Raw genomic sequence first — 13,311 nt, forward strand, 5'->3', positions numbered from 1 at the left:
TGGCGTTGTGCCACAGCAAGACGCGTTGTTACAGTATTGCGCATTATAACCAATCACACACAATTCTGTTGAGTTTATGAATTCAATGGCCAATCAGAGGCATTCAGGTGAGTCATCGCTGAAATGCCGGTGTTTTGTTCAATCGCTTGCTCAAGTAAATCTGCTCTCTGACAATTCTCTCTCATCAGAAACAACAAAGTGCAGATGTGCATGCGAAGTAGGATATTAATTTCACAGTATAAACAGCTTCAGTAATTTTGACATTTTTTGAGGGTGCTTAAAATGTTCTTTGATAACGTAAATCCTCTTTGTTTTCTTTCTTATGATAAAAGTGTTATAATTAGTCAATGTTTTTATTAAATTCACATTAAATACAAAGTCAATCGTATTAAAAATATTATATGGCATGTCACCCATATTTGGTGCTTAAGTAAAAAGACAGGTTTTATGCATAGTTAATAGTTACTATTAAAGTTACTTAGTCCATCTCCCATCATAGATCAACTAACAATCTATAAAGGTGCAAAATGCATTTACTTACATTTGAGAATCAAGATATTTCATGATATAGTTAACACGTTTGGGAATATTTTGAATAAAAAGGAATATTTAAATAATACCCACCCAAATTCACTTGTGCCCCCTTAAAAATGAGTGCATGAGCCCCTGTTGGTATTATTCCTGCATTTTTCATTCTTGTATGTTTTTCCATTGAGATCCACACCAATGTAATTGCTGTTGCTGTTAACAGGAACTAATGGTTCTGTGTTTGAACATCACACCAATCACTCTGAGTTTATGTAGTTGTCTTGTTGATTGATTTACCATGTAAGTTTGGTTGATGTGGTTTATTGCCTTAAACCATAAAACGTGAGTCATTGTGTGCACTAGCCTAGAAAGACTTTAAAAATATTTACTTTTTAATTTTCAGAATACACAAATGCCGAAAGGTGAACCATTGTCATAATTAAAACACATCTCAGTATGTATTTGTCTGTGTGTAGTTGGTATAGATATGCCATCATCCAAGACTAACTCTGTGAAATCAGTTTGACAGCCGAAACATAAGAGATTTGTTAGAGTTTGTGTTTCATATCATAACCATATTGAAACAAATAAGAAAAGCATGCCTAGGTTGGGATTCTTCTCAAAACACCACAAAGATAAATGGAGTATAAAAACAACAATTAGTTGTATCTGGCAGTCATGTCTGAGAGATGCAGACAGTTTGATTAATCCTGACAGTCTATTTTATTAAATTCTTTTACATAGAGCATGCCCATAAATCATCTGAAACATGGCAGTGAAATTGTAATTTATTGAACTTGTGCTGATTGTTGATATAAGACTGTTGCAACATTCTAGAGAGGATTGACATGCTTGAAAAACAAGCAGTAAGACTGAATGATGAAATTTATTATATAATAAAAAAAAATAGTAAAGTAATTTCATTTTATGATTAATTTACCTTGGCCAGCATCAACTAATCACAGATCAACTTATATCAACTATGCAAAATAAATGTGCAAACTGAATTCTGGGATAAATAATATTAGTGTTTTACTGGTCAAGATGTTCTGTATATACTGACCATAGAAATTCTCTGTATGAGACAATGACTGTAAATGACCACCACAAATGTGTTTAAAAAATAAAACTTTGAATTAATAAAGACTGAAAATAACTTGGGAGTGCAAACGACATTTTTTATAGTCTTTATTTTATATTTGTGCTAGAATTTTATGTACAAAATGATTTCCAACATAAAAAATAGGAATTGGGAAACATTGAAACTAGTAGTGCTACACCACAAGAAGATAATTTTAAGGAAAAAATGAAGGAACACTTCATGCAATGCACACTATGCATTCTTAAATGATTGGTGACATGCATTTTAGACAAAGCTGTGGACTAAAATGTCAAGAGTTTTGCAAGTAAAAAAACCTTTCACCTGCAACGCAAACAACGTTATACACTAATAACAGTACCAAGTTGTGAGATTAAATGGAAAAATGTCCTGTAGCAATGAATATTTTTATCAGTATTGTTGATGTTATATGCTATTGAGTACTGTTCTCCTAAAAAATATTTTACTAGTCAGAAAACAGTTTGTTCTACAGCAGATAAAGTATAGGCCTTTGTATACAATATTCTATTCAGTCATATGGGACTGTGCAGTTCAACTTGTCATATACATGGCTTTAGCAGTGCAATAAATGTTATGCATATATATCTTGCCAGTAATTAAGCAAAGCAGACCTCTCATTATTCACTAGAGAACTGCTAAACAAATTTAATGACTGATTGGTACAGGTCACAGAAAGGACTGTGACAAATGTATACTGTAAAAAACTGTTGTCTATTGAACTTGGAGTAACTATAGCAACTTATAATAGATGCAATAGACCAATTTCAGTAGCTGTGTCTGAAACCGCTCCCTATCCACTATTTAGTCATTATATCGGGAGTCAGCAATTTTGTCCGAATTCTGAGTGAACGACTTCATTCCCTACATTCGTCCACTACTTTTTTACCCACAATTCATTCTGATTTCGAGTGTACAACCGATGTACACTCGCTGAAGCACTATTTCCCACAATCCAATACAGAGAACCGACAAGCTGAACGTGAGAGCGAGTTTGAATGAGAGATACGGTTTACATCTTTATTATTTCTGCTTTAACGGTAATTTCATAAAATTATTTATTAAAATATTTTATTTAGGCAATAACTGTTTAATATGTGACTAATTTACTGAGGTTGCATCATTGTTAACTTACAAAAATTATGATAATTTGGTATATAATTTAAATTTTTAAATTAACGGTCGTCTGAAGGAGCTCTATAACTGAATATATCATCTGAGCTCAAAACGCTGCTCGGGAGAGTGTCAAGTTACTAAAAATAATAAATGCATAAAATTATGAATGTGTTAATGTCTGTTATTTTTGTTCTAAGTATTTTAAAAGTATTTAATGATTATGAACATAAAAGCATTACAAAACAAATAAAAAAACATACCATATATAAAACCCCAAAGCTGACGTGGAGGTATGTATAATTACAATATAAAGTCATTTTGAGTGTTATTGCTATTAATATTATTATCTAAAATAAGGTACATGTAATATAAAAGAACATATGACAATGTTTTTGCAACCACTCCAAGTCTCACTTGCAGTGTATACGCCACTGTCCGAATCCGTTCACTTATTTATTCACTCCTTCCTGATATAGTCCACTCAACTGCCATACACTATATAGGGATTAGTGAATGAGTGAACGAGTGAGCGATTTCGGACACAGCAAGTGTTTCCAAACAGAGATGACATTTTTGTGAGTGTTTTTCTTTCAGACGAATCCAGTTGGAGTTATTTAAAAAATTGTCTTTGATCTCTCAAACTGTTTGATGCCACTCAGCGGGTGTTGCACTGCATCGGTCCTTGAGAAGTTTAATAAAAAGCGCATCCATTAAAAAAATGCTCCACCACAATGTTTGTGCAGATGCAGGTGACGTAACTTTGACGTCTACTCCAAACTGGTCTATATGCCTAAAGAAATGGCTTAATGTGGTACTTTCACAGTGTCTACAAAATCGTATCAATAAATGGTGTATAACCAACAATCAATTGTGGGTGAATTATGATAATTTTACAACATATTATCACAGGTTTGGATATATACAAACGTGATCCTTTGTTTGTGGTGAAGAGTTTGTCTACTGTATCATTCATAATCTTTTCAGTCTTTGACAGCGCATATCCAAGACAAAATACCTCAAGTGTCTGATCTATACATGAGAAATATATATATATAGTTATAGTACACGGACAATGAAAAAATGTAACAATATTTTGTGTAGCCTGGATGTGCAAGTTCATAAAGTAAGTAGGAGCTCTGAGAATGTTTATTTGAAGACATTCTCAAAGGCAGGGCACTTGTGGCTTTTGAGTTTTTTCATGGTATTTTTGAACTCCTTGCTTGATTTTTCCCACTTGTGAATGCCAGTTAGAATGTACTGTTTGTCCACCTTGCGTCCCATGATAAGGTATGTGTTTCTGAGATTTTCTAGCTGCGTGCAGGGGCAGTCGGCTCCGTTCTTCAGATACAGAGTGAGATTCTTCAGGTCCTTCTTCTTCAAAGTGCCCAGCTTTAGGGGTTTTTTCCTCTTCTGCAGGATCACCTTGCGATCCATGTTCTCCCGTTTGACCTCTTTGATCTTGGTCTTTATGGCTGAAAAAAAAAAACAGAGATTTGGATAAGGTTGAGAATATGGATAAAAAAAAAAGAGAGAATTGCGATCAGCTTTTTGAATCTTCTCCAGTGGGTGGAGAAGAGACTGAAGATTACATCATCTTACCAGTAAATAATAGTTTTCGGTATTTCTTCAAATTAGGCCCTTATGTTTATTTCTATAATGACATGTAGATTTTGAGCTGCTTGGAAAAGCCCCCACACTGTTTTTAAACACTGCTCCCACCTACTGCATCTGTTGTGGTCTATGATTTTGCAAAGCTTCGTTCAATCTTGCATTGTATCCCTGGACTGTGCAGCACTCTCTCATGTACACAAAGTCATCTAATTTTTCAGGCCATGTGCCGTGTTCAGATAGTCCAAGAAGGGTTTGGGTTGAAAGGGGTATCGCTGGTAGTTTCCAAATGTCCAATGCCATAAAAGAGAGATTAGACTGCTAAGTAATGCAGGAGGCATAAAGAGAGATGAAGGAATGGGAAAAAAATGAGGAGAAGGTGTAATCAATATCAGTCCTGTCTTCTCTTGTCAATGGTCTCAGGGCAAAGCCATAATGATACTGGTCTCTCTGTCATGAACTCTGTCAAGTTCAAGAAAAAAAAAAAAAACCTTGCAAACCAAAACCGCTCTTAAAGCTGTATTCTTTTCCCAGGGGGCAAGAATGTCCCAAATTGCAGCTTCACTGCCCTCTGCCCCTCTAGACGTAACTTGATACTAGGTTTTGTCCCTTTGAATAGCTCTCTTACAAGCTTGGGGCAATTAGTCAAAGGTCAGAATTTTACTAAATGGATATTTTGGCCGTAGGTTAAATGGTACTCATTCGACTATTACTCCACAAAAAAAAAAAAAAAAAAAAGCATAAAAAGTAACGAAGTACTAAAAAAAAATTTTATACGATTTTTAACTAGTCACATTGAAAATATCACCATAATATGATTCAGGTGACATTAACCCTCAGGCTTTATTAACCCTCTATTTAAAGAAATTTAACGCACCAGACGTGAACTTGTCAACATGATGTAACTGTTAAACAAATCTCTTGTTAAATATCTTTGCAAAAAAGATGCATGAACTACAACTACATGTTGTACAAACTTGTCTTATACATATGTTGAGAAAAAATACAAGGAAAATGCTTTTTAAAAAATCTCAAAAGTCAAGGTAATTAAATTAACAGCCTGTCACCATGATGCAAACACGAAATTTCAAAAACATACAGTAGATAGTTTATTAAAGGTTTTTATTGGATAGCGCTGCTTTTCCATAGTTTTTTTCTGTGTGAACATGAAGACGTTTGACTGTTTCACTTACATCTCTTACAGCGTCTCATGCATGAAACAGCATTCTAAAAATGTTGCGCTCAAATTAAACTTATGGTCCTACACACAGAGCACATCACACCAACATGCAATTGGATTATTCTTTTATCTTTACTGTTAACATTGGCATACTATCAAAGTATCTAATTCTAATGTTTGGTAATATTTCTATTCAATATTGTAATTCCTCGAGTTATACAAAGTACAATTGTGGCAAAACATTAAATTCAAATTAATCTATAAAATATATATATTGTGTTAATATAAATATATATGTACATATATAATGTATAAATAAATATAATGTAAATATAAATCAATTAAAAATAAAAGACTAAAAACATAAATAAATCATTTTAAATGCTAGAAGTGAATTTAGGCATTACTACGTAAGGGGCAATATGGAAACAGATATTCATTTTGAGATTTGCTAAAGATTAATTAATAGTTAAATGTTAATTATTCGTGTTTTTTAAAGATTATTTTTAAGTGAGCATTATTTGTCTGCAAAGGTGATCTAGATGTAAAAATAGAAGGGAAATTCTGTCACGGCCGCTCTTTTGACCACTTAATTCCTGTTTTAATCTAGCTCCACATTTTTAGATAAACTCTCTTAACCTGTTTATCTTTTCATTTCCTTAACCTTTGCACAAGTCAACTCCACGGTGGTCTTCCCATAATAACGTCAATGGCTGTTACTTCCTCACACTGCCTTCCAGGTGATTTTTTTCTTTTCTCCTTCTGGGTTAATGATGGAGAAATATGAAGAGCATTAACATCTTATCAACTTCAACAGTCGAACATCAGTGACCCACCAGTGAAACTTCAAAAGAATTTGGTCCAATTAGCAGTCCGATCCTGAAGACCCGTGGAAGAGGGGAAACATCGGTATTGAGATTTACTGCTAATGCTTTAACAACCTGATCAGTCCATTGGCTGTCAGTAAGCAGATCACAATGAAACTAAATCCTCATCATATCCTCTTAAACCTTGTCTTATAAATATCCTCTGCAGCCTGGAGCATGACAATATAATGTTTGATCATTGCCAAGGAAAGTTAAAGTCCCCCATGAGAACCCCTTTAAGTCATGAGAGCAGCTCTTCACAATGTTATACTGTAATTCAAAGAGTTACATGATGAAATGTGTTTTAGTCCGCAACCCATAACCTCATATCTCACACATCCTAACTTCTAATGACTCTGGCAGAAAAAGGCCTGTCTTCCCAGTATTATTAGTGCACAGGGAAGGGATTACAGCTTGATCTGAAGTCTAAAAAGGAACTTAGTGTTTGATTAAATAAAAATATGGTCTGAAGGTTAAAGAAGGATCAAGTCAGGCTAGAAAGAGTCTTGCCTACCTACCACATCCACTTTAGCTTAGTTCAAATGCCGCTTTAACTCCACTGTGAATTCCTTTTGCACCTTGTGTTTGTGAATGTAATCCTTACAAATGCAGGGACATGGCTACAGTTAAATACCTTCATACAGTATGTGGCTTTACAGCTAGTACGTGTAACACCACACTTTCCCAACAACAACAATGGGAAAGCTATAATAATCCCACTCTACACAGATAGACCCACATCAGTGAAACCATTTTACTGAACCATGTGAGGATAGTAAGCAAATATTGTGCACAGAGACCGCACATAGTTGCTGCATTCATACGACATACTATAAAAACACGAAACAGCCACCGTTTCCAAGCACAGTCGGTAGATCAGATTCTAAACACAAACCCGAGCAGATAATGTTTCGATCTCAGATGGTCCAAATAAGTCATTCATGCTTGAAAGCTTTGGTAAATATTTGATAAATAAGACATAAACAAAGAGATCTAAATCAAAGAGATATAAATCAAAGAAATCGTGTGGTCACAATCAGTGTTCTTTCCAAAATGAAATGAACCAGTTCGATTAAAAAACTGTGATAAACATTGCTTTAAAAAACCTTTTAACCTTTGCCCCTGATCTTTGACCTGGCTTCCTCTGTCATTTTGGAGACATGTCCGCAGCCAGAAGTAACGATGCCATAAACTCAGTAGGGTGAGTTCGAGCTCAAACTATTCAGAAACATGGCACCTGTGGCTTGGGGTGAGCTCCAGTTAAAATGGTGCTACACCATGCAGTTTTACTACAGGAAAGCTGAGCATACATCACTGACCACATGACAGACAGCCAACTAAAGTGTGCTAATGTAGTACTGTTTTGTCAGAAAGGAGAGACAGAATTTGAATATCTATATTTTGTGATCTGTTTCCGTGTTCTTCATTATATCTTTAGGATTGTCTAAGTATCCAGAGCTGTTCAAAATGTCTAATGAGAAACCAATACGTATACAAGCTTGATTTAGGGACTAACCCATACATTTACTTCCTCACTTACAGCAAGATTTCACAGCATGAACCCTGCCTTCCCTCACTGTCTGTCTTTGGCAATATCCTGGAAAACAAATGTAGGACTGAGGTCACAGAGAGAGTGTCAGTGGGGTCGGTTTACATAAAGCTGACCAGAGAAAGACGGCAGCTTTCCAGAGATAGCTAACCCATTTCAAACACTGAATGAAACTTTATGGTTTTGTCAGAGACTAACCAAAACCAGCTTTTGTTTTCCTCTTCAGAGGAAGCCAGGAAGTCACTCTCGCACAGCTCTCCTTTTGTTGAGGTAACTCCTGCTGTGATTGGCCTTAATGGCTGCAGTTATGGTCTCATTTAACAGTCATTCTTGTTACCATCCTCAAAAATAAATGTTCAGTCACACTGAACATCTAATAACAAGAAATTAAACTCATCTTTTCTAACAGAATGGAAAAAAAGGCCACCAATGTACCAATGCCATTCAATCAATATATCAATCAAAAGTTGGGATGCCAAGATATTATTATGGTTTAAAATAAGTATCTTATGCTCACTAAGGCAGGCATTTATTGGATCAGTAATGCATTAACAACAGTAATATTGTGAAATATTGTAACACTTTTTCAATTTCCATTTGAATATATTTTAGAATTTAATTTATTTTAAGTTTCATTTAAAAGAACAGTATTTATTTGAAAGAAAAAAAAATATTGTGCATGATTAATTTATTTACCAATGCATCCTTGTTTAATAAAAGTATTACACTATTTATTATTATTATTATTATTATTATTAATATTATTATTATTATTGTAATCTTACTGCCCTTGAAAATATAATATATCCAGTTTACTCCAGTCGCCAAAGAGTAAATTCAGACTTTGACAGCCTCTGCCCAGAGGTCAACCCCTGGGCTGTTGTCACATCCAGACAGGAGGGCAAACATCCCAATTCAGAGCACAGCCAAACAAAGACTGTACAGCCTCTGTGAATTACCTCAATTCATTAGTTAAACAGCCGTGGCCTCTCAAAGGGTAATCCAAACCATTCAGCTGCTGCTGTTTTAAATGTTAAAACCATTGCATTGTTCCATTAAAAGTGGATTTGGCAGTCAAAACAGTCAAATATGTGCAAAATAACAAAATTGTGATCTAGTGATGCTTGAATCTGTCCCAAAAGCAGTGTTAATGGCCATGAAATAAAATATCATTCTAGCTCTTGACATTTATGGCTAAAGAAAGCTATGACTCAACGTGATGACTTAACGCTGATGAAAGGTGGACCTCATCTTTAAACTAAACTAAACATTACGATTTAATATACCAGTAAGCAAGTCATTATAAAAAAATTAATTGCTATGGTTTCCTCTCATGAAAGAATAAAGTTTTCCCTCATTATTCTTACGCAAGACCCTGAGAACCAAGTTTAAGATGAGCAAGAACATTAAATTACAGGCATCTGTATGAAGCTGCTGGGGAAGCTGAAGGAATAGGTGAATACTTTTGGTTCAAGACTGTGTGGTTTTGGCTGTTCTTTCAAACTAATATACTGTATATCAGTCTTGGCTCTCTTGCATGCCTAGTCTATTGCCAGAATACAGAAGATGAGAGAGGAAGATGGGCTGCAGTCCTGACATTTTCAGTGTGTGAGCACAAAACAGCATGGATGTGTGGTTTTTCTGCGTGTAGGCATGTGTGATGTGTGTACTTATGTTCTTACCAAATTCACTGGCACACATGTGGTCCAGAATCCCATCCGTTTTCATTTCATCGTCACAAGGAGGACATACTGGGGAGTATCCTAAAACAGAGGAAATACTGTCAGTGAAATGTCTGAGAAATTCATCATTGGTATCAGAGGAATTGTGACCAAATGATTTTTTTTCTTTTGTCTACTTGTGTTTAGTCCCAAATTGTTTGTGTGTGTGTGTGTGAGACGCTTTGGAAAGTCTACATTTGGCTTTTAACAGAGGTGATCCAATCACAGTGAAGTCTTCTTTCAAAAAGAAGATAATTCAAAATTGTTTAACTTTCTCTAATTATCTACACATCAGGCAAGCCATGGGAATTTCTCCTGGCTTTCTTCTGTGTGTTTTTTTTTTTTAAGGGCCTGTAATACATCCTGCATGTGCTTTGAATTGTTAGTATATTCCTTTTTTTTCTTTCCTTTTTTTTTTGCACTGCTCTTCTCACAGCATTAAAAGATTAGAATCAAACCTTTTTAGATAGACATACAAATCTTTGCTTGTTTCGTTCTTTGCCGGTCACATGGTAATTTGAAGTAAACCAATACGATCTCTGTTATTTACATTTGTATATAATCTATTGATACAAGTTATGCAGGTTAGAAAAAGAAGGCATAGGACAACACCCCAATAACTGGCTTACTGTAATTAGGACAACTATTGTTCTCCAGATACCTCCCTATAGTCATGGAAACAGAGAAATTAAGCCTTGAATGTACCTTTTAAGGTTTTTAATTAAATTCTATTGAAATTCAAGCAAATTATCATTATAATTTGTTTTGGTTTTTTTCAACAGAATCAAACTCCTGTCTGTCTTTATTTGCACTATTTGCCAAGACTTTGATTGAATTTTTGGTGACTAGTTGTTTTTTCATTTGCATCTATTTAACAGATTATTGTGAAAATTGCACTCGGGTGAAAGGAGCTTGTAAAGACAGCTGCTGGCAAGGAATTCCAAAGGTAAACATTTTTATGTCACAACTTTTCTGCGTAATGTGAATTATCACTCACTTGCAAGCTACCAGTGGATCAAACCACTGTGCAAAAACGTTTATTTTAAAGCATTTTTGGATGACGGCATCAGTAGCAGTAAACTTAAACTGCCCTGTGGAGGATAAAACAGGGTTCGAAATTCAGTGGCTCTTGTTGAGTGTTACTTTCTCCACATGCATTATTGCCATGGAATCACAAAAAAAGCAGACAAATGGTTAGGGCTTAACCCCTTGTAGAGAGTAGGAAGAGACTAAATCCTTTCTTCTCTTTAACCCGGCACTGCATGAAGCTTACATTGGGTCGTTGAGGGAGGCTATGTAATGTATCTGTGGCTTTGGGTTCATTCGATCCTGATGCTGATAGCATGTGATAACAGGATCTCTATGGGGTGCTTATTAATTTAACTTCTCTCTCTGGTATTCCAACTTCCAAGCCACCATGCTAGTGATCTCAGGACTGTGCGTCACTAACAGCAGGCTAGGGCAGATGGCAGAAGTCACAAAAGTATCTTCTCTCAGTGTGGTACATCGTTCTGGCACAGCTCATTTTAAAACACCATGTTGTATCTTTTGAAATGGAAATTCCCTTGTAATTTATGAGCCATCTACATAAACTAGTTGTACTTTCCCTTGTCTGAGACAAACAGCTACAGGGTTTGAGTGTTTCCATAGGGAACTGGTGCCAGATAAATAGTCCACATGACTACAAAAAGATATACTCTAACCTACCTACTTACCTACCTAATTTGCTTTAAATTACAGGGGAGGTTTTTAATGGGAGTATCTAAGAGTGTGGAAATGTATTCATTTCTTTTCTAACTGTCGAAAATTAAAATTTTCTGCTTTGGTGCCACCAGTAAATAAAAGCAGCTGTTCAAATCTCTCCCTTTGTCTGAGCTGAAGTACTATCCTCCTGCATTACCTTATGGGAAAAAAATGCGTTAACAGGCACAGCAGGGAAGCCTGGCAAAGTTTTTGCTGGTGTCGTATTGAAATAGCATAACATTTAAAGAAATAACAGGATTACTCAGTAGGTGAATTCATTTTAAGTCATTTTTTGCTGCCTGCATACAGAGTCTTTTTTACAAATTGAAACTACACTAAAGAAAAGGATCTATTCAAAAAAATAGGTGCTGCAGTTGCGAAATAACACCAAATAAATAGATATGTAATGGTCTGTTGTTGGAACACATCCCAGCGTTGTCCTGGAACTCAACTAACACCCTGAAAGCAATTGCTACCAGCTGTTAAACAAGCAAAAATTCAGCTCTTCATCTATCATGCTTTACTTAAAAGCCACATCCCCTGCGTCCTCTACAGATGTTATTGTAAGGAACACGTTACCTATAGACATTTTCCCAAAACTGAATCGCTTGTCAAATAAGATAAAACTTTTAGGTATTTGAGAGCTTGAGAGGCAACAAAAGGTGTGATAAGTCTAGATGAAAACCCCCAAATGTCCCCGAATGTCCCTGAAATAACATTGCAATTGCCTTTAAAGAAAATCAGGTGTTACTTCTCACACACAACAAAAGGTGAAGGCTGTAACCTAAGTAAAATAATACTAAATGTATACAGTATGCATTGAAGCAGTCAGTAACCTTACGTTTATCAGGATAAAAAGTGCCATCACTGAAATATACAGACAGAAAAGAATTCAGTATTTGCAAAACAATTACATTTTTATATTTTATACAATTATATTTTTTGTGACATATTTTCATTAGCCTCACATATATCTTCATGTTGTAGTGAAATCACACTTGATAAAATAATAATAATAATAATAAGGCCAAACTTAAACTTTTCATCAAGACCTGGACTTACCAGTGGGCTTGGAGGCCTCTGTGGCATTGGGTGCACTGATGCACATATCATCTTGAGGAAACTTGTCACAGGTGAGCATCTGAGGCCAGGGGAACCCAAATGCTTCCATGATGGGTGTGCAGCCATCACGCACATCTTCACAGAACCAGCGGCATGGGTAGATGGCACTCTCCAGACACAAAGGGGCAAAAAGGGAACAAAGGAACACCTGAGTGGCCGGGTGGCAGTTCTTGTGCACCAGGGGCACCCAGCTTCCAGCCTGCTGCTTGACCTCAGCCATAGACTCGTGCTCCAGTAAGTTGGGCAGCAGCATCTTTTCGTAGCCCACACCATGACAGAGCCTCAGGTCATCTGGGATGTCCACACACTGCGGAGGCTTGCCATAGGGTACGTTGCCTTTGTACCCTGGATCCCAGGTTTCATACAAATCCTCAGATGTTTGGCCCAATGAGACTATTGGTATTAATAAAATGACGATCCTCCAAAGGAACAAAGATGCGAAGGACTTCATTGTGAACACCTGGTCAGGATCCCCAGGCTACGGAGCCCAAAAAGCGGCGAACCTTGAGTGAAATTAAGTCTACTTTGTTTAGAAAATAAGAAGGCAGAGACAAATACCTCTGAAGTGAAAGTACTGAAGTTGTGGAAACTCCAGCTCTGAAGCCCTGTAGCTAGCTGTTGCTGACTCACGTCTGAGATGCTTGAAATGCGCTGCGCTCGAGACCAGGGGAGATGAGACCGCCTCGGCGTCCAATAGGAAACGTTCTGCACCTTTTGCTTCTCATGTGTCAATCAAAGTATTCAATGCCCCAGTGAATGAG

At 36.2% G+C, this 13,311-nt stretch overlaps 1 protein-coding gene across 1 annotated transcript; it reads right to left on the reverse strand.

Annotated features, from left to right (window-relative positions):
- Nucleotides 1-1,700: 1,700 nt before the first annotated feature.
- Nucleotides 1,701-13,234, reverse strand: LOC113091320 (secreted frizzled-related protein 1-like). Its single transcript, XM_026256755.1, has 3 exons — nt 12,491-13,234; nt 9,647-9,727; nt 1,701-4,233 (listed from the first exon to the last, which is right to left on the reverse strand). The coding sequence occupies exons 1-3, from the start codon at nt 12,999-13,001 to the stop codon at nt 3,908-3,910; spliced, it is 918 nt and encodes a 305-aa protein (XP_026112540.1). The 5' UTR covers nt 13,002-13,234; the 3' UTR covers nt 1,701-3,907.
- Between the last annotated feature and the right edge of the window lie 77 nt (nt 13,235-13,311).

The sequence above is a fragment of the Carassius auratus genome, unplaced genomic scaffold, assembly GCF_003368295.1.
Source record: "Carassius auratus strain Wakin unplaced genomic scaffold, ASM336829v1 scaf_tig00214183_4049273_7079891, whole genome shotgun sequence".
NCBI classification, from domain to species: domain Eukaryota; kingdom Metazoa; phylum Chordata; class Actinopteri; order Cypriniformes; family Cyprinidae; genus Carassius; species Carassius auratus.